General features: G+C 48.0%; 7 protein-coding genes across 7 annotated transcripts; 2 read left to right on the top strand and 5 right to left on the bottom strand.

Moving 5' to 3' along the window:
- Positions 1–152: 152 nt before the first annotated feature.
- Positions 153–1,515, bottom strand: PMK1 (MAP kinase Pmk1; the record flags this gene model as incomplete). Its single annotated transcript, XM_058507750.1, has 4 exons — positions 153–529; positions 578–959; positions 1,022–1,217; positions 1,403–1,515. The coding sequence occupies 4 exons, from the start codon at positions 1,513–1,515 to the stop codon at positions 153–155; spliced, it is 1,068 nt and encodes a 355-aa protein (XP_058356920.1).
- A 1,036-nt stretch (positions 1,516–2,551) lies between these two features.
- On the bottom strand, positions 2,552–7,770 carry SEC24 (COPII subunit). The gene is made up of 4 exons (XM_058507749.1): positions 6,753–7,770; positions 4,490–6,706; positions 4,235–4,410; positions 2,552–4,173 (listed from the first exon to the last, which is right to left on the bottom strand). Exons 1-3 carry the CDS (start codon positions 7,404–7,406, stop codon positions 4,399–4,401), a joined length of 2,883 nt encoding a protein of 960 aa, XP_058356919.1. The 5' UTR covers positions 7,407–7,770; the 3' UTR covers positions 2,552–4,173; positions 4,235–4,398.
- A 301-nt stretch (positions 7,771–8,071) lies between these two features.
- On the top strand, positions 8,072–8,611 carry ONS95_014093 (uncharacterized protein; the record flags this gene model as incomplete). Its single annotated transcript, XM_058507748.1, has 3 exons — positions 8,072–8,130; positions 8,183–8,482; positions 8,575–8,611. The coding sequence occupies 3 exons, from the start codon at positions 8,072–8,074 to the stop codon at positions 8,609–8,611; spliced, it is 396 nt and encodes a 131-aa protein (XP_058356918.1).
- A 664-nt stretch (positions 8,612–9,275) lies between these two features.
- ONS95_014092 (uncharacterized protein) lies at positions 9,276–10,016 on the bottom strand (the record flags this gene model as incomplete). Its single annotated transcript, XM_058507747.1, has 1 exon — positions 9,276–10,016. The coding sequence occupies one exon, from the start codon at positions 10,014–10,016 to the stop codon at positions 9,276–9,278; it is 741 nt and encodes a 246-aa protein (XP_058356917.1).
- A 455-nt stretch (positions 10,017–10,471) lies between these two features.
- ONS95_014091 (uncharacterized protein) lies at positions 10,472–11,527 on the top strand (the record flags this gene model as incomplete). The annotated part of the gene is made up of 3 exons (XM_058507746.1): positions 10,472–10,568; positions 10,627–11,040; positions 11,106–11,527. 3 exons carry the CDS (start codon positions 10,472–10,474, stop codon positions 11,525–11,527), a joined length of 933 nt encoding a protein of 310 aa, XP_058356916.1.
- Positions 11,528–11,965: 438 nt separating this feature from the next.
- ONS95_014090 (uncharacterized protein) lies at positions 11,966–12,882 on the bottom strand. The gene has a single exon (XM_058507745.1). The coding sequence runs from the start codon at positions 12,471–12,473 to the stop codon at positions 12,042–12,044; it is 432 nt and encodes a 143-aa protein (XP_058356915.1). The 5' UTR covers positions 12,474–12,882; the 3' UTR covers positions 11,966–12,041.
- A 906-nt stretch (positions 12,883–13,788) lies between these two features.
- Positions 13,789–15,215, bottom strand: ONS95_014089 (uncharacterized protein). Its single transcript, XM_058507744.1, has 4 exons — positions 14,511–15,215; positions 14,187–14,455; positions 13,981–14,132; positions 13,789–13,927 (listed from the first exon to the last, which is right to left on the bottom strand). The coding sequence occupies exons 1-3, from the start codon at positions 14,806–14,808 to the stop codon at positions 14,055–14,057; spliced, it is 645 nt and encodes a 214-aa protein (XP_058356914.1). The 5' UTR covers positions 14,809–15,215; the 3' UTR covers positions 13,789–13,927; positions 13,981–14,054.
- Between the last annotated feature and the right edge of the window lie 1,645 nt (positions 15,216–16,860).

Below are 16,860 nucleotides of genomic sequence, written 5' to 3'. Positions count from 1 at the left end.
TCGAGATCGAGATGAACACATGCCGGTCGGTTTCCAATGCGTGAAAGATAACGAGATCGAGCAGGTGGACAAGCATGCAAGTATGTTTTATGACGGGGTGAGCTAGTCGGAAACGGAAAAGCGGGAACACGCGAGGGATGCGGCTGAAGAGCCTATCGCATGATCTCGTTGTAGATCAACTCCTTCAGCTGCTCCTTGCTCAGGTTATCCTTGTTTTTGTCAAAGTCGAAGAACTCCTCTGGGATGGGGCTGGCTGTTGGCTCGTCCTCTGGGTCATGGTATGGCTCGAGGTATGGGTGCTGAAGGGCCTCGTCGACTGTGATTCGCTTGACTGGGTTGAACGCTAGGAGCTTCTCCAAAAGATCGAGAGCGAGGTCTGACGTCTTAGGAAACATCTGCTTAAATGGTACCTTCTTCTTGAAAGGAAGAGAGCGAATGTACTCGCGCGCACGACGGGATTTGATGCCATAGTAATCCTCCATGGTGGGCGTGCCGAGGACATCGAGAATGAGGGTAAGTTGGTGGTGGTCTACATGCGGTTAGTGATGGAACTATCGAGTAATGTGAATCCACATACAATCCTTCCCAGGGAACAATGGCTTGCCACTCAACATCTCAGCCAAGATACATCCAACTGACCACACATCGATAGCTTTCGTGTATTCCTTGAATGTCAACATGATTTCTGGTGCACGGTACCAACGAGTAGCCACATATTCTGTCATGAAACCAGAGTTGTCTTCTTGTGAAGCAGCAGAACGTGCCAGACCGAAATCGCAGACCTTCAGATCGCAATTGGCGTTCAGCAATAAGTTGGAAGGCTTCAAATCTCTATGTAGAACATTGGCGGAGTGCATGGCCTTGAGTGCTCGGAGGGTTTGGTAGATGAAGTATTGGCAGTGGTCGTCGGAGAGGTCTTGCGTACGAATAACACGGTGCATATCAGTCTCCATCAGCTCCTTCATAAAGTGTCAGAAAACATCCCATAAATTGCTTCCCTCATTTCGAAAATGCGACCTACCTGGATAAGATAGACTTCGGTGAATGTTTCATAGCTACGAGGCTTCTGGATATCGAGGATCGAGATGATGTTTTCGTGATTGAAGTACCTCAACAGCTTCATTTCACGGAGTGTTCGCAGACAGAACATAGAGTGGTCGAATGGGGTAATCTTCTTAATAGCAACCTTTTGCCCTGATGGCTTGTGGAGTGCCGAGCTGGAAAAAATCTTGTCAGCAGGCCCCCAAGCAAGTTCAAAAATCGATAATTGGTGACAGGTAACGTAACATGCCATCTCTATCAAGACGTCGCAGACCTTCAGCAAGGCGGTAACCGCGACCGTGTCATGGTCGGGTTGACGTTGGAGGTGCAGAGACAGCAATAGCGGGGTAATTCAACATACCAAACAACACCATAAGCACCCTCACCGACTACATCTTGAATATCATACTGTTCAGAAACGTTGAAGCTGATCTTGCGCGATCCCGTCGAGGGATTCGGCGCACGGGAGGTCATCTTGCTTGTGGGAAGCTACACGAGCAAGAAATACTGGTCTTGAATGCGATCCGTTTGCAATAAGGATTGCAGACGAAAGGAGTGTGATTCTTGGAACAGTTGGTTGTTGGGAGCTGTATCTACTCGCGGAAGCCGAGAAGGAGAAGTAGATGCTCCTTTGTTGGTTATTTGTGGACGTCTTTGTGCAGATCGAAGAGCAGTGATCAATAGGAGACTCGACGTGTTGACTTCTGAATCAGAACCTGAGGTGACGTCCGCTTAATCTGTGCCTGGCAAGCCCTATACTTCCTCTGAATCTGCTGATTCACTTTTGACTCAATTAGCACGACAATTTTAATTATCTCCTGACTTTCGCCTGGAATTGCAAGCGCCTGACAAATGTAATTTCTTGGAGGTATGATCGTGCTTGCCGTTCGGGTACGTACAGTACTTGACGACTTCAACGTCCAAGGATAATCGAACTGCGCTCGGCCCTGCCAGGAAATATGCAAGTGTCGCAGCTTTCAAAATCAAGTCCGGTTGCCCAGGAGGTAGGTGTTTTCGAGTTCGCCAAGGGTCCTTTGAAGCACTTCTAGAACATCAATGGAAAAATCAGCAAGCGGTCCTCTCTTTGTTGTGTCGCCTGTGCTGGCCCTGCTCCGTCCGTTTTGTCTCTTTCTTTCTGACACCAACAGCAGGCTAGGCTTCCAGAAGGTCTCGGTACAATCGCGTCTGCAGACTGTATGTACAGCAGATCTCGGAATAGTTCGTGTCTGATGTGTTCCAAGGGTGTAGTCCGTACCTGCAATCTTCAAACTCTGTGCTGTTCCAGCTGACGTTGAACTGGTGCCCCGCTAAAGAGTTGCCCAAAAGCCGTTCGTTGCGGTGTGGGCGGGAGAGGACGAATCAATATCGACTGCGGATCGAGTACAAGTGGCAGACGGGTATTGGAAAGTAACAGATGGCCAGATATCAACTGCAACACAAATCGTCCTGTGGGAGGTCAAGTTTGAAGGTTGGAAGATTGGAAGGTTTGGGAACGAGGTTGCAGGAACAGCTCTGCGCACAGAGGTCGGAGGTCACGATGTTGCTTTCCGCTGAAAGGCCTCGTCTATCCGACTGCTTCTGCAGGCCTAGTCTGGTCTGCTTGGTTTGCTTTGCTTTGCGGTGGAGAGTGGATGGAGGAGGGAGGAGGGAGGTCTGAGTCGCTGGTTGGGGTCTAGTCAGCGTGGTGGGTGGGCATCGACATGGACAGGAGGAGGGGTCGTTGCGGGCCTGCCCTTCCCTTCCCTTCCCTTCTTCTGCTGTGCAGTGCAGTGCTGTGCTGTGCTGTGCTGTGCTGTGCTTTGGCGTGCCTTTGCTTGTCTTCCCCCTCTCCTCCCCTGTCCTCCGCTCCAGTCCCTGGTCGTCGTCTCGTCCTTTTGCTGTGCTTGAGGACGGGCAGCGCTCTCTTACTGGCTGGACACCTGCTTGGAGGGGCCGACTGGCTTGACGGCGGTGCCGAATCAGCGTACTATGGCGCGGCCAGAGACAGGACTCAGGAGGGGCGAAGGGCGAGCACCGTTAGCGAGGGGAAGGGGGTGCCGCTGCTGCCCGATACTTAATTTGGCCTTCCCTAAGCGCCGGCTGCTATCACACCAGTCCAGAACTAGCCTCTACCTAAGTCAGCACAGCGCCGTCCGGAATAGCTTCTAACTCCCATGGCGCCTGTTTCACGGGTGCAGCCATCGACAGCGGCGTTTCATGACTGGCCGATGTGATGTGATGGCGATGGTGACGGCAGCGGTGCGACCACACTGAACTGTTGCTGGGCTTGGGGGACTGCATTACTCTCAGCGCATCACCCAATTAGTGTTGACTTCTTGAGCGCATATGACTATCCAAACTTCGAATGAAGTATATTTTTGTACTGTTTACTATTTACTATCCAGAACCCGTAGGCAATCATTGCTAAACATCCAACGGTTAGCGAAGCCGCCATTTACAACCACCCGTACCTTGCACCGTGAACCACCAACCAGCCATCCGAATCAAGAACAAGCTCAAGCTCAGATCAACCAGATCACCATCCCAAATGAATGATCTTCACCCCTTCGCGCCCTCCCTATCTTCCGAATCTGCTCCTTGCCAGCTGTATAACAAACCATTTATACCCTCCCCTGCCATCTCCCGTTCACTCCAGGAGCCAGCCCACAGTCCTCCTCAACCACTCGCCCCCTGCCCATCAAGCCTACCGGGATCCTCCTTCGGATGAAAGCCCATAGTCAAACACCTCCCAAACGATGGCTTCAGTTCAGGGACTTGGGAGGCTGGACGAGCATTGTGCTTTGTGATGTGATCGAGAACTGCTTACCTGAATCCGATTGGACGTCTGCGCTTCTTTTTTTCATCTGATCAGTGCGAGGGGGTCAGATACACGTCTACTCGGACACGCTTTCTTTGCGAGATCCAGCCTCTCCATTTTTGATCTCGATCCGTTCCGGTCTGCAGATAGGGCTTGGACTCCATTATTCGATTATCTAAGGGGTAGAATGAACAATGTGGTCTGACGGAATTCTTTGACCAGGTATCTTGAGTGATTTGCAGCTGCCATTATTACGTCTTAGCAAGTACGCCATGGCAAGGGGCGTGAGTCAAAGAACTGATCGGTCGATATAGAAAGTAAGGTTGAGGCGCTGGCTGTGGCGAAAGTCAAAAATTATCAGTGTCTCGATAAGCGACAGCAGAGTGTGAGACGTGCTTGCGATATCAACATGACGAGTATTATGCTTATGGTAAACTGCATCCATGAATCGCTTCACTAAGTAAGATGTTTTTGCTTTCTTTCTATAGTGCTACAGTAACTTTCCCATCTTCCATCATCTGACGAGAGCACTTCCCTGCTTCGCTTCACATGACGAACAATCATTGAACGACCTATCAATCAATCGCGTCAGCTTAAGGCCACGATTCCAGGACTCAAGTGTGTAGCAAGGATTCAAATGATCTAGCCTACCTTCTCTCTTAAGGTCCCCATCCACTGCTGGAAGCTCATTCCCTGGTCCGCCCGATCTTCCACCAACAGCGTCTGCGCCCATAACTTCAAGCTTGGATCACCATCTTCGCGGATAACATAGAGATGCGGCACAACAATGCTGCCGACACCTCGAGATCGGTAGTCCCGACTCTTCATGATGACAGCTCGGACACGCTCATTGAAGTCGTTGTCGAGTTCTGGAAGAGTGCTCTTGCCGACCTTGAGTTTGGTTCTGTCGCCAATGTCGAATACATCAGCTAGGAGTTGCGGTACTGCGTCCCGGCCCACCCAAAGGAATTGAGTTTGCCCATCGTCGATTAAGTAAAGACCATATGGTGCCAAGCGTTCCGAGGAAAGGTTAAGAGGTGGGGGGAGGACAATTTGCGATGTTTCGGGGTCCGGAACACCAGCATTGTCAGGCATGTCGTGTAATGAGTAAAGTCGAGGATAGATGTATTGCATCAGCAGAGGAAGGGGCAGAGTTGATAATTGGCACAGAGCCGCAGACCGAAGATCAGATGGTATTTGAGCCGATTTCCGCAGACCAACGTTCTTGATAAGGCCGAGGAATAGAACAGGCAACCCGCGAAGATTGGCAGGGAATTGAAGCCCGCCACCGCCAGAGTTACCTCCTGCGAGTTCTTTCTTGAATGTCTGCAGAAGCTCAACAAGCTTCGACTGGAGTGCTTCACGTGCTGGTTCGAGACCACTGCTTAATGCTCGCTCAACAGCTTTGTGGCTGAAGAAAGTTGTAATGGCACACTGATCCGCTGATGCATAAACATCCGCAAGATTGGTGGTCGTAGGTAAAGACAGTGTCATAACTCTGATTCGCCGTTCTCCGTTGCTGGTGGTATGGAGCACAGCTGTTTGCATGCAAACAAAGTTCTTCGTCAAGCTCTCGTCAATAGCCACTTCCACAACATAGCTCTGGTCTCGAGGGAAAGCAGGGAAAGCACAAAGATCCGAACTTCGATTGAAGAAGTTGCCATAGAAGGTGCTCATACGAAGGCCAGTCGTAGCACGAACACGTAGGACAGCTTCCAGGCCAATTTCTGCTGACAAGTAATCGCTAAACTCAGTAGCGAACTTGATAGCATCCTCGCTTCTTCCAGCATTCCATCCAGGGTAGAAATAAGTTTGGCCACCAGTATATCTTGGAAGGTTGCTGAGAGATGCCACGTCCTGGTACTGGGACGAGAAGAGGAACATATCGATCGAGACTTGATTCTTTGAGCACTCAACAGCAAAGCTCTTGTAGAAGCTGTTACCAGTTTGCAAGAGAGCACTTTCTTTTGAAGTACCCAGCAATTTCTTGTCTTCACGCATCTCGAGCTTGCCATATCCAACATTGGGGAGAGAAGCAGTGATAACAACAATCTTGCCACCAAGTGGGGATATGAGCTTATGACCAGCTCTCAGAGCAGAACCCATACAAGATCCATTATTCTGGTTGGACTGGAACATTGCTGGTAGGGTAGTGAGGAACTTCTCGACGCTCAGCCGGCTCTCTGAAAGTGGAACCAACAACTCCTGTGGAATTGGCAGGAATGGTTCATCGAGATCGCTCACAACAAGCATTTGAGTCTCTCCATTCTCGTCTGAATCTTTGGGAACGGCGAAGTAGTGCAGGCTGGAATCAACAGCCATAAACCCAACACGAGTTCGTCGATCAGCATTTGGTAGTCTGTTTAGGGAGTCCAAAATTGTCCTTGCGCTTGTAGCCAGGAGACCACAGGAAACCGACGCATAGCTAACATCGAACAAGAAGAGGTATACCAGTGGTTGTGGAGGTCGGACCATGTATTCCTGTGGAGCAACAAATTCTACCACAGCGTGATTCAGCTCCGGTCTCTGCCATCTGTCCACACTCTTCTGCGCCGCAGCGTCCCAATCGAACGCCTGAGGAACATCGTTTGTAAGATTACACATATTACACCTCCATCGGTGTCCATGATCGAGGAAAGTGACGTATGGATTGATGTATGATCGACATCTTCTGCAACGAGAAATGACTTGATCTTGTACAATGGGCACTGGGTCATCAACATCGTGGAGAGAGGTATATGGCTGGATGACCAAAGCGAATGGAAGCTTTGATTTCTTGAGAAGTGAGTGTGTTGTGGGAACCGCATTAAGTGTTGATCGGACGTATTTGGGAGGACAGTTTGCATCTGGCGAAGGGGTGACGCTCGACTATATCAAATTAGCACAACACTTTACATCACTCCGAGCAACGCACATTGGGAGGCAATATTATCGGTGGAGGTGGCAAATCCAATTCTGCAACATTGAACGGTTGGTTGAGCAGATCCGTGGGGTACAAGTGGTTCAGAACTGCTGGTCTGGCGGCTCCTCCAGGCGGTTGAGGCTGTCCTGGTTGGGCTCCTGGAAGAGGTGGCTGTCCTCCCATTCCCATCTGTCCCATCCCCTGAGTAATTCCAGCAACTCCCTGAGCTTGAGGTGCGCCGGGTCCTGGATATCCAGCAGCGGGGTTCTGGTAACCTACACCGCCGCCATATGGTGCTGGGGAAGCATAACCAGGGCCTGCTGCTGCGGGATCGGGTCCTCCAACTGGAGCACCATACTGTTGAGCGCCATATGGCGCAGCTTCTGGTTGAGCTTGATATCCGCCGTATGCTGGTCCTGGAGGTGGTTGGAAGGCAGGTCCGCCGCCTTGAGTCTGACCTCCTAATGCCGAGTTCGCACCAGCTCCAAAGTCGTAGGCTTGCGCCGCATATCCTCTCTTTTTCTTCTTGCCTCCATCATGCTCAGAGTGTCCGGCAGGTGGAGGAGGGGAGGTAGCTGGCGCACCGAAGCCAGGTTGGGAAGGGTTTTGTTCAGCGTAAGGATCTTGAGGAGGATAACCCTGAGGAGGGTATCCGTCTTGCGCCATGCTTGCTTAGAGTTGGATTCGGTGCGGGTAGCTGATCTTTAGCTGCAGTGATAGAACGCGCACAGTGCTCTCGAGGATTTGCTGTCCAAAATTCAATGTTGGCCGGGATGAGGGAAGGTCGAGGTGTGTGTAGTGTCGTATCACTTCGCCTCGTCCAAGCTTAAATAAACGGTGGTCTTAACGTTTAGTCCAAGGACCACGTTGCGGAATCTCCAGGCAGGCAATTGCTTCAATGACAGCTTTAGCTATCTTGTGTGTGACAATTCCAGATGGCCAGGCTGTAGGTTCGTGACACGGGGAGCGGAGAGGTGTGAGTGCATGTAAAGGAAGTGAAGGCAGTGGGTGGAAGTAGATCCTGGCCTTGTCTGCCATCCATTTCCAAGATCCCCACGTCGCCTGGAAATCTGGCTGCACCGACTCGCTTGAGTCACGTGCTACGGGCGATGGCCGGCCCGTGGCTGAGAATCGTTAGCCGCAGTGGCTCCGCCCGCCTTTCACATGGGATCATCGTAATTCGTAACTGACATCTCGAATTCTCTGTGGAACTCAACCTCCACATTATCAGGTCCACGCAAAACTCAATTGCTTATCTTTTCAGGGAGAGGTCTATCTTCAGGAAATATACCACGACTTCAGTTCTTTTTCGCACAGTCGCTATCGCAAACATGGCTTGGGGACGCTCTTCAATTCCCAAACCCCCTCCTCCTCCCAAGTCAGCTTTGAGGTACAGACCTCCCTTGGCTTGACTCAGAGCATGTAACTGACATCTCCTCTAGTAAACTTCTGCCTCTTTTGATCCTATTCATCGTGCTCGGCGGCTTTGCTTTCGTCGGATACCATGTCTACCTTATAGTATGCGACGTGCAGAAGCACACGAACGAGAAGATGGAAAAGAAGAACGTAGTGTTCACCAAAGACGGCATGAAAGTTGGGGTCAAAGAGCTGCGCAATGAGAACTACGTCGACAAGACGCAGAGTTTCATGGTGAAGGCCTGGAATCTGAGCACATGGCCCGAGTATAAGAGCAAGCTGTGGAACAAGGATGCCCCGATCAATCAGGTTGAGTCAAGAAAGCCGTACGTTGTTGCCTGTCTATGGATTCCTTGGCTATGAATATTGCTACGGTTCACAGTATTCGTCTTGTTCTAACTAACATTCTTCTTGACAGATTCTCTCGTCATGCTTCTGCTACCTCAACACAATAAGTACTCCTTACTCGCCACAGCTTCACTTCTACTATACCCCGCCATGTTCATTCCTCATGTTCAGGCAACGCATGTTTGTTTGATTCTTTTGATATGTGGTCGGCGTATCACTTATTTGAGTGTTTTCAATATACCAGGGCTTGGGCTGGGCAGGTCATTTCTGGGTTCTACTGCATAAAAACCCTTCGGCATGTATACTGCTTTATGGTTGCGACTATATGGGCAGCGGGGCAAGCAGAGATCTCATGGTACAGTGCCCAGGAGATTTGGGTGTTCTAGGCGTAGTCCACTGGCAGGACCGAATATTCAGGAAATGTATTCTGTTTCTCGGCTGAAAATATATGAACAGAGAGTCTTAAAGTACTCTACCTTCCCCTGACGCGATCAGTGAAATAATGATTCGGAAGGTCGTCAACTTAGTGTATCTTCGGCTTTTTGACTGCTATTGCAAGAAGCATAGAGACTAGGTCTTAGCTGTGTCTCAATGAAGCTGGTTCTCGACGATCTCAGACCACAATACAACACAAAGGAGGAAGAGTCGGCGAACATCTGTCAAGGGACGACTCCTTCCTCTCCACCTTCCCTTGCAAGAAGTAACAAGTACTCATCATCACCAGTCTCTGGATCCCAATCGCTGATCGATCACTTCCTTCAGTCTGCGTTACTATATTTTCTCTCGACCGCCCAAATATTCGGTATGGACGTTCTCACACAGAAACTCAACAATCGTTTTCTGATCCTTCTCCGAACTCGGCAAATCGTGACCGCCCTCATGCCTCAATATTGTCGGTTGCTTGCAAACCTTCAGCAGAGTTTCGCTTCGCTCAGGGGTAACAGAAGTATCTCTCGAGCCGATTATATGCAGTGTTGGGGGATCAATTCCCGATGCATATGCACTGTCATACTGTGGGAACCTCGCTTTGAAGCCAGAGATGAAAATGCCCGCACTTGGCACAGCCTGGCTGCTAGGAAGGCGACTCCGAAGAGGGTTGTCTCTTTGTTGATTTGAAAGCAATGCCATCAACATCCCTGCGAAACACGCTCCCTGGCTAAATCCCCATATTGCATGTACAGGACCTGTCTTCTGCAGGAGATCTCCGATGTAGTCGAGGCTCTGCTCAAGTCCCTGAAAGCTACCAGGCTGTTTCTTTGCCGGATTTGGATCTTTGGCAAACCACCAGGCTCTGTGTCCTGAATTTGAGTTCTGGGCGACAAACTCACTCCATGATCTCGTCATGGGATCTTCGAGTTTCATCTTTTCTGTGACCTCGACCTCATGAGGGCTGTCCGGAAAGAGAAAATCATAGTCGGCTGATAATGCTTGTGTGATTTTCCGGACTTGGTGTGCATGGATGCTACCATTGGATGTAAAGCCATGCAAACAAAGGATGCGTAATTTGCTCATGGTTTCTCCTCTCTCTTTCGCGAGAAGTACCACAGACCGGAGATGTCTGAAATTAATTGGAATGTTCGCCGTTTCCTTCGAAACTCTTGTTTAGCGGACTTGATTACCAATGCAATGCAACAAATAAAATGGCTTGAAATACGACGACGGTGTTGTACACGATGTCATTGAGCTCAGCCGCTTCTTCTGGATGCGTCAGCATACAGTACTAGTTGTTACGAATGCTTGGCATTCTGAAGCTTGCAAGGCGACTAGGTGACTCGGTAAAGTGCTTCCTATATCAACAAACTTTTCGTGATGAAAATTCTTTTAGCCATGAGCTCTGGATGTGTTAAGAACCAAATCTCTTTCTGTTCTAATTTTTTGATTCAACTTAAAGAAGGTGTGAATTACAACACTCATCTTCCACATTGTATTCCACGTCTCATAAATCGATCAAAACCAACTCAGCGGCCATGTCTCTCCCAAAGTACTTCCCACTTAAAGTAGCAGATAGAAAGTCGATACCAATTCCATCTGTTGGATTTGGTACTTTTGGTGCTCCGACATCAGGTCAGTACACCCCCATAATCAATAGATAAAGACTACGAAAGCTCACATGTTTTAACAGATGGGAAAGGATGGTGCAAAGATGCAACACTTGAAGCTCTCAATGCCGGATACCGCCACCTTGACTGTGCCTGGGCTTACGGCGTCAACTCAGAGATCGGAGAGGCCATCCGAGAGTCTGGCATTCCCCGGTCTGAGATCTTCGTGACGACAAAGTTCTGGATGCAATTCGCGGCTCCTGAGAACGTCGAGTTGTGTCTCGATCTTTGTTTGAAAGAGATGGGGCTAGATTACGTGGACTTGTATTTGGCACATTTTCCGTATGCTCAAACGCCCACTTCTAGAGCTGGGTTAGAGAAGGCAACTGCTGATCTTGCCGGCTCACCTGAAGATTGGGGGAAGCTGGTGTATCCAGAGAGTGGAAAGCCAGTCGTTGATTGGCAACATACCTCTGCACATATCGCTAAGCTTTCAGGTGCGTTCTGCCAACCTGTTCCTAATCTTTACCAATTTTCTATTAGACACTGATATATCTTACAGGGAAGGAGGGTAGTTTCGTCCCGACATGGAAAGCAATGGAGAAGCTCGTACTGAACGGCAAAACTCGTGCCATCGGCGTCTCCAACTTCTCAATCTCAGACTTACGAGACATCATCCCGCATGCCGAAATCCCAATTTCTTGCAATCAAGTCGAAGTTCATCCTTGGCTTCCCAACACCGAGCTTATCAACTTCTCAAAAGAACACGGAATATTGACGACATGTTTCTCGCCTTTCGCAGGTCAAAAGGCGGATGGCTCCACGCTTCTGAAAGATCCAGCTGTCTTGAAACTAGCTACCAGGAATGAGATGGACGTGGGACAGCTATTGCAAAGTTGGGCTGTACAGAGAGGAACTGTGCCATTGGGAAAGAGTAGCACTCCTTGTATGAATTTCCCCAATTCCTGCCAGTCTATTTGGTAGAAGGACTAACACCAGACAGCACGAATTCTAACCAACCTTCAAATTCGGAAGCTTTCTGAAGAAGACATGGAGGCTCTCAATTTTCTTGCTATCCCGGATGGTAAAGGACGGACCATCGATATGAGCAGTGTTTGGGATGTTCCCCTCTTTCAAGGTTAGAAGAGGGAGGGTTTGGCGGTTGGGGAATATGACCGCTTATGGATAAAGGGATTGGCGAATAAGGATTTGACAAAAAGTTCCTTGTTTCTTTAATTTCTTTAATTGATCAGTAAACTCGCAAGCAGTTGTGGAGATCTCAAGCCGAAGCGATTTCGGTGGTTTCACTCAGGCTATGATCGCTAAAATTCCGTATTTCCAGGCGCAACAGCACTAAAGCTCGCTAAAGATTAGGCGTTATTACTTGTTAATCGTATCACTACAAAACACTGAATCGCAAATGTTTTCGCAATGCACTAGATCTTCTACTTTATCTACAGGACTTATCCTTTGTGAATCAGATTTACATCTACCCGTACTAAGAATAAAATTGGAGAAGTCTATCTGTCATTGCAAATTGCCTCGAATTCACAACCTCTTCCCAGATGAATCGGTAGCGTGTAGGAAAATTGTGATACCGTTGATCAGGGTCTGACTTTCCTGACATATACACCAATATCTTCCCCACAGACTTTGAATACGGTGTACTACCTCGCATTATCGGGCCCGGATCTGAATTCGGGTCTTTGTCTTCTGGAAATATCACACTCCTTAACAGTTCATGCCTGCCACGGCGTAGGACGTGGATACCCTGAAACTCGATGCGTGGCGGCATGCCTTGAGGAAACCGAAAGGTGGGGTTCCCCAATTGGAGGAATCGAATTTCGTCGAAACCTGCTATTTCTGCGGGAGCGTTGATGGTTTCTATGTGGCCATAGTACCATAGTAGGAATGTGGAGATTTCATCCATTTCGACGAAGTCTCGTTCTGGATTGAAGAATATTTTGGGTCCACCGGATTGAAGTCTATTGCTCAGCTTTGTTTATTTCTTTTCCGGCTGTGATCTTACACATACAGGGTAAAATACATCCTGGGAAACTTACTGGAGAAATCTAGGTTTGTATCCATGGTAAATTGCCTTAGCAGCTTTATTTACTTGTCGCAAATATCGAGATGGATCAGGATTAGGCATGAACATGCTAAATTCCAAGTCGATGCGTCTTTCTGAGAAGGATCTCTCGAGAACAAAGGGGGGTTGTAGAGGTTGTCGGTTGATGAATACAGGTAAGAATTTGATTCTAACTGATACCAGGTGTGGTGTTGTAGTCACGTATTGGGGATTCGCCGTGTATGAATCTTGTACAAACAATCGAGTGTCGAATGGTTGGAATGTTGTATCTGGCGGTGGCAACATCGGGTCCACGGTCCCGAAGTCTGGAAACGCATCCTTCCCTGTGTGGAAGTGAAAGTCAGCTTTAATGTTCAGCAAAGTCGCAGGTCAGGGAATCAATAGGCTCAATCTAGATTGTTTTCTGAATACAAGCTACTTACAAATTGATAACTTTATCTCTGGAGGGAGCTGTTCGAAATCATGAAAAGTGTCAAATGTGGGCGGAGTGTACGTTGATGATGGCTCGGAAACAATATCTTCTGGCGGTACCGGATTCAGCAATTTCGAAAAATCATTCATGTCACCAAGAAACCTGCGTACAGCATGTATACATTTCGGTGCGGTGACTTTCCCGGAACAATAACGTGATGTACATTCTATATCTTGGGTAGGTAACAAAGAATGACTAGGAAACACAAGCTAGACGAGGAGGAAACAAAGAGGCTACAAACGTTTGTCTAGATAAATTCACTGTATTCTGGATCCGGAATACCATATGATAGATTTCTTTGTAGACCTTTGGGAGATTCGCTCACCCTGTTCCACTCCTGTGGCTCAAGATCAGGACGCGAACCAATCGGACTATGAGCGAAGGTAGAAATTATCTCATCAATTGGTTTAAGAGGAGCTAACAGAGGTTACTGCATATCAGCATTCACGCAATCCTGGGACTGAGAATCAGCTTTAATGTCAATTGCATTGATAGCTTAGTTAGGCAGGGCTTGAACCAGTTGTAACGAACTGTGTACCTTATCAGCTCGAAGTAGCATGGAATTCCTGGGATTTCTTTAAGGCCCCAAATTTGGCCCATAGCGCTATTTTCTGGGCTTCATTCCCGGTTAACTTCATCACAGGAGCTTAGATCTAAGGGCTAATACATGTTCACAAGAATCTTTTGGTTTCATGGAAGTAAGATGGGGTATTGTGGTTTATAGACATTGTTTTGAGTTCCCAATCATGACGAAGCATACTTATTCGGCCAAGACGATTGAAATCATGCCAACTTTGCAGATCAAGAAAGAGCGTCTTTGCAACTAGCCAGAGGTTACTAGAAGACTGAGAGCTAATGGAACATTCGAGCACTGACAATATAATGCACAAAAATATGGAGTTCATTTCCATGATAAAGAAGGGTGAGATAATTTACAATGAATCAGAAGCCTATGGAGCTGTTGGGGTGACAGTTGTGGTAGTGACACCAACACAGTTGGCTCCGGTTGGATCAACTGTCAGTTGAGCCTAGGAAACAATCAGCTAACAGCTCAAAGCAAAGTTCACCAAGAAAGATCTCACCTTGTCGTCGTGTCCACTCTGGCAAGCGCCACTTGTAGATGTCAATTGTCCACCCACGATGCTGACCATCTCATCACTTCCAGCACAATCAACCGCTTTCATGGTCGTCCCGTTGAAACCAATACAGGCTTGAACGTCAACAAGATCAGGTCTGAACCCAGCAGTGAAACTTCTCTGGACAAGGAGAACATCCACACCGGCTGCGTTGGTAGAAGGAGTAACTTGACGATCTGCTGCCTCGTTGACACAAGCGGCATCGACAATCTCGCCTGAAGTTAAGTCTTAGCACATTGTTGCATATAGCTTTTCAGGAAGGAGAAATACCATTGTTCCTGAAGGTAAGACATTCATTGCCTGGGATACCTCCAATTTCTGTCATGACGATTGTGTCTGCACCTCGGGTCACAGATCCTCCCGTGGCGGCATTTCCAGCCCCATTTCCAGCCCCATTTCCAGAGTTACCATTAGTGGCACCAGTTCCAGCAGCTACTCCAGCACCACCAGCTGCTGCTGCGGCGGCGGCTGCCGCCGCAGCCTTGGCCTTCGCTCGGTCACCTCGTGCAGGTGATGAAGCAACGAGAGCAGCCAGAGAACAGACGAGAATGGTAGTGAAGCCCTTCATGATTGCGAATATTGCTAGGTAGAAGAATTACAAAAGAACCGAATGTGTGTTGATAAAAAAGAATGTGAGTGAATAAATGCGAAGAGACCAGTCTGCTTCAAAGAATGAGAAATAGAATAGGAGTGAACTGAAGGGTGTCAATGTGTTACGGAGGGCATGTGCAGGTGTTTATGTACGAAAGATGTGCCATCCCAACTGAGACATGGCCAGCCCTGTCTTGAGTAGAACGCGGGTAAACCTGCTTTGTGTTCCCTGCTAAAACCCGTTCTAATGTTGGGACGAAAATTCCGGGGCTCTCACCATGCCACCCATTCTTCTTGGCCAATGGACTAACTCCAATAGGCTTTCAATGGACAAACTCAACCCAATGAAAAGCCGATATAACCTGGGTTTCCAACAGATCCTTCGAATCGAGTACCAGATTTTGAAACGGGCGCACAGCGAAACAGAAAAAGATGAGACGAAAGCAGGGGAGTTAAGCGAGAAAGGACCCACCTCCCCTGAATTTGGATGGTGAGGCGTCGCAGATCCTCCAAACCAAACATCGCTTAAGTATGAGTCCGTATATGAGTCCGTATTCGCCAATGAGAAGCCTTTGTTCAATATTCGTATTTCGTAAAGCCGGAAAGAACGAGACCAAGCTGGCATAAGCGCGCCAGCCTTCGCATCATCTCGCTTAACACCCGTAGTATTGTTGACTTCCCCCATCGCAGCGACTAGCATACTGCCCATATAAAGATCTCCTGGAGCAAGATCAGAAAACTGGCGACGTAGAATGAATCTTCGCACAAAGATCAAGAGTTCAAATTTCTACAATTCATCATCTTTTGAAGCGGTTGCATCAATTTCTATTCGCGATTCTTTCTTATCTGAGGCGTGTGAGGGGATTAATGTTTCCTATGGAGCAGGCGTCCATGGACAGGATCCTGCGATTCAGGACAAGCTGGTATATCGCTGTCATAATTTTCTTCGCTTTTTTGCTAAAATTTAACAACGCATCTACAATTTAACCAATCCTAATAATGTATTTATGCCATGCTCGGGATTGATCAAACAATTGACCATAAGTTCATGCGGAGCAATCTAGTCCAACAAGCTCATTAAAAACGGACTGGATTTTCGAAAATCAAACCTAGACCATGTCTAAAAGTCTGTAAAGGGCTCGCTTCGATACCAGGGAAAAGGGAATCTTCAATTCGTCAGGCCACTGTGTAGTGGAGAGAAAACATTTGCAGACCGTTCAATGAAACAAGTTTCTGTATATCACAAAAACGTTTGTTGAGCGCTGATGAACTTTATCCAAGTTTATAGCAGCGTTTGTCCCAAGAGGCAAAGAACGGAAGAGTCGGCACTTTATCCTGGTAGGTTGAATGCCCGGTTGACTTAACTTGCAGATTCGCTGCAACGACACACGTTCAAGTATCTTCTCTTAATTTAATAGTGAATCGAAATCAAAATTCGGTGAAGTACGTCGCTGATACAAAGCAAGTGACAAGTCTTGGGCGGATCAGGAACACAAGAGAGCAGACACTGAGGCTGTATTAAAATTTGACTGGTGGATGACAGGGATGAAGACTGGGGTAAAGGGCCTGACTTTGAAGGACCTGAGCCTTTCTTGAGCTCAAGGAAGAACGCAACACAAAGAGTGAGCGATACCTTGCAAATTACTCCAAGCGAGTGTAAAGGAGTCCCGCCTCTGAGCAAGCAGACCAAGGAGAAATTCTTAAGCCACTGCTTCGTCGTTTGACGAAGAGCTTTGATGGAGGCTAGCTGCTGTTTCTGGCACGGATGGCCAATTGAAATGCATCCTCAACATCGTCAGTCGGTGTTTGGACGTGCCTCGGTCGCCTTTTGGAAGTGACGCACAGCTACGAAATTAATTGTGCTCATTTCCTGTGAAGATCTCAAATGCGTCTGAAAGAACAATACAAATGACATCGAGCACGCCTAGGTGGCGAATATATAAGAAATTTTGGTAGCAGGCTCGTACCTTCAGTCAGTGCACTTTGTTGAAAAAGTTTTATTTCGTGCAGAGGATATCACTTTATGATT

This window comes from Cadophora gregata, assembly GCF_030347475.1.
Source record: "Cadophora gregata isolate MNR1 chromosome Unknown scaffold_8, whole genome shotgun sequence".
Taxonomy (NCBI): domain Eukaryota; kingdom Fungi; phylum Ascomycota; class Leotiomycetes; order Helotiales; family Ploettnerulaceae; genus Cadophora; species Cadophora gregata.
The sequence above is the reverse complement of the archived record's forward strand: the minus strand, read 5'-3'. Positions and strand labels throughout refer to the sequence as shown.

Bases quoted from the DNA above. Each gene is read 5' to 3' on its own strand.
- ONS95_014089 (XM_058507744.1), bottom strand. From the start codon at position 14,808: ATGAAGGGCTTCACTACCATTCTCGTCTGTTCTCTGGCTGCTCTCGTT. The intron at 14,456-14,510 runs GTATTTCTCCTT...ACTTAACTTCAG, and splicing joins TCTTACCTTCAGGAACAATG to GCGAGATTGTCGATGCCGCT. The intron at 14,133-14,186 runs GTGAGATCTTTC...ATTGTTTCCTAG, and splicing joins AGAGTGGACACGACGACAAG to GCTCAACTGACAGTTGATCC.
- SEC24 (XM_058507749.1), bottom strand. From the start codon at position 7,406: ATGGCGCAAGACGGATACCCTCCTCAGGGTTATCCTCCTCAAGATCCT. The intron at 6,707-6,752 runs GTGCGTTGCTCG...AATTTGATATAG, and splicing joins CGATAATATTGCCTCCCAAT to TCGAGCGTCACCCCTTCGCC.
- ONS95_014090 (XM_058507745.1), bottom strand. From the start codon at position 12,473: ATGGATGAAATCTCCACATTCCTACTATGGTACTATGGCCACATAGAA.